The sequence below is a fragment of the Belonocnema kinseyi genome, chromosome 9, assembly GCF_010883055.1.
Source record: "Belonocnema kinseyi isolate 2016_QV_RU_SX_M_011 chromosome 9, B_treatae_v1, whole genome shotgun sequence".
Classification (NCBI taxonomy): domain Eukaryota; kingdom Metazoa; phylum Arthropoda; class Insecta; order Hymenoptera; family Cynipidae; genus Belonocnema; species Belonocnema kinseyi.
Window position 1 is genome coordinate 101,457,300 of NC_046665.1, and position 2,153 is coordinate 101,459,452.

General features: G+C 35.7%; 1 protein-coding gene across 1 annotated transcript; it reads left to right on the forward strand.

Moving 5' to 3' along the window:
* Positions 1-248: 248 nt before the first annotated feature.
* On the forward strand, positions 249-848 carry LOC117180660. Its single transcript, XM_033373150.1, has one exon. It carries the CDS (start codon positions 249-251, stop codon positions 846-848), a length of 600 nt encoding a protein of 199 aa, XP_033229041.1.
* The last annotated feature ends 1,305 nt before the right edge of the window (positions 849-2,153 follow it).

Below are 2,153 nucleotides of genomic sequence, written 5' to 3' on the forward strand. Positions count from 1 at the left end.
GGAGAATTCTTTCAGGGTAGAATTTTCGTGAATTTGAAATCTTAAGAGTTTAACTTTATTTTTTTGTTTCGTTCTAAATTAGAATAGCATTACGAATTCTTTTTATTCTTTTTTAACTAGTTGGTAAAAATTATTTCTTCGCTCTGAAATATTTCAAATATTTCCATTTTTTGGTTTTATTGTGGTCAAACATTGTTTTTCTAGTATTTTCCCTTTTCTCTCTGTTTGGTTTGATTTTCACTTTAAAAATGGAGTTAACTGCAGAGCAGAAAACACGCGTTGCGTACATTGAAAAGAAGGGAAAGTCACTAGAAGAACAAATCGAAAAATTAGATCAATTCTTAAAGGCTTCTTCTGTTGATCCCATAAATGCAAAATTGCGTTTAGATAGTCTCACAACATTGTATACATCGTATGTGAAATACAATGACGAACTCAGTTCTTTAAAATTTGACCATCCTCGTCTTGATGCTTTCGATGACATTCAGACATGCTATTTTAACGTAGCTACTGCTGTCACAAAGCTTCAAAAAACCGAAGTTGCATTATATTCTCCTCACGCAAGTTCAACCTTGAACTCCAGTAACTTTACGCTTACCGAGCGTCAAGACCTGCCTAGACTTCCTGAAATACACATCCCTCGCTTTAACGGTGATCACACCGAATGGGTCGCATGGAAGGCTAGCTTCACTTCTATTGTACATAATCGTACAGATATTAGTAATTATACTAAACACACTCATCTTCAAACCGCTCTCAGAGATAGAAAGGCTGAAGGTAAAATAAAACAATATCCTGCGAGTGAAGAAAACTATCCCCAGGCTTTCAAAGCATTATGCGATGCATAAGATCAAAAAAGTATGATAGTTTTCGAACACATCGATGCGATATTGGATCTTCCTATTATTGGAAAGGTGGTTGCTGATGATCTATCTATGCTCGTTGATAAGGTTCAACAACATCTCAGTATGTTGTCTGAAAGAGGAATCACTCTTAGCGAAGAAATTGTTATTAGGATTCTCGAAAGATGTTTGCCTGAAAGTGTGTTGTATAGGTGGCACGAAAAATTAGATGGTGATAAACTCCCTACGTTAGCTGAATTTTATAGCTTCATTCAAAACACTGTTTTCAAACTTCGCTTTATGCAAAAATCTAGCAACAAATTAAGAAAGCGAGCAGGAGAGAAAGTCAATTCTTCAGTTCCAAATAAGGTAACGAAATTCAATGCACGTTCTCTCGTCACGAATTCATCAAACTCTTCTAAGTCTTGTCGCAAATGCAAAGAAGATCATCCTCTCTATAAATGTCCTTCCTTTCAAAATCTTCAACTCAATGAACGTTGGAATTTTGTCAAAACCAATGGAATCTGTCGCAATTGCTTGAATTCTCATCCATCTCCTTGAAATAGTTCTAATCGTTGCAAGGCCAAGGATAAGGATACAAACAAAGAGTGTGGTGGAGAACACCACACATCTCTTCATGCTAATAACCACAACAAAAAATCAAAGCAGAATAAAAATTCATCTAAGACTCAATCCGAGTCGAACAAAGATCCTTCAACCTCTTCTAAATGACTAGCACGTCATTCATACGCTTCAGTTGTCTTTCCGTCGGATTCTCAATTGATGACAACAGCTGTTGTCAAATTTCAAAATAATGAAGGAAATTGTTTCATGGCACGTGCTCTTTTAGACTCTTGTTCTACAGTAAATTTAATTACAGAAAAATTTGCTAAATCATTAAACTTAACTATACAATCTATTTCAGTCAATATTGGAGCAGTTGACGGTATGTGCACTGTTTCTAATCAATTTATTGAAGCTACATTTTCTTCAGTTTACAACAATTATCAACGTAAATTAAATTTCTTAATCGTACCAAGCATTGCTGACACCGTGCCCAATGAAACATTTCTTCGTGAGTCATTCGACATTCCAAAAAATATCAAATTAGCTGATCCTCAATTCCACGTGCCCAAGCCCGTCGACGTTTTACTGGCGGCCGGTACAACTTTATCTATTTTGTCTATAGGTCAAATCAATCTTGAACATAAGGAATCTCAAATTGTGTTGCAAAAAACTACATTAGGTTGGGTTGTAGCAGGTGGCTCAGATGTTCTTTTACCGTCTTCAAATTCTTCTTGTAATCTTGTC

Excerpts from the sequence above, each read along its gene's own strand:
- LOC117180660 (XM_033373150.1), top strand. The coding sequence starts at position 249 with ATGGAGTTAACTGCAGAGCAGAAAACACGCGTTGCGTACATTGAAAAG.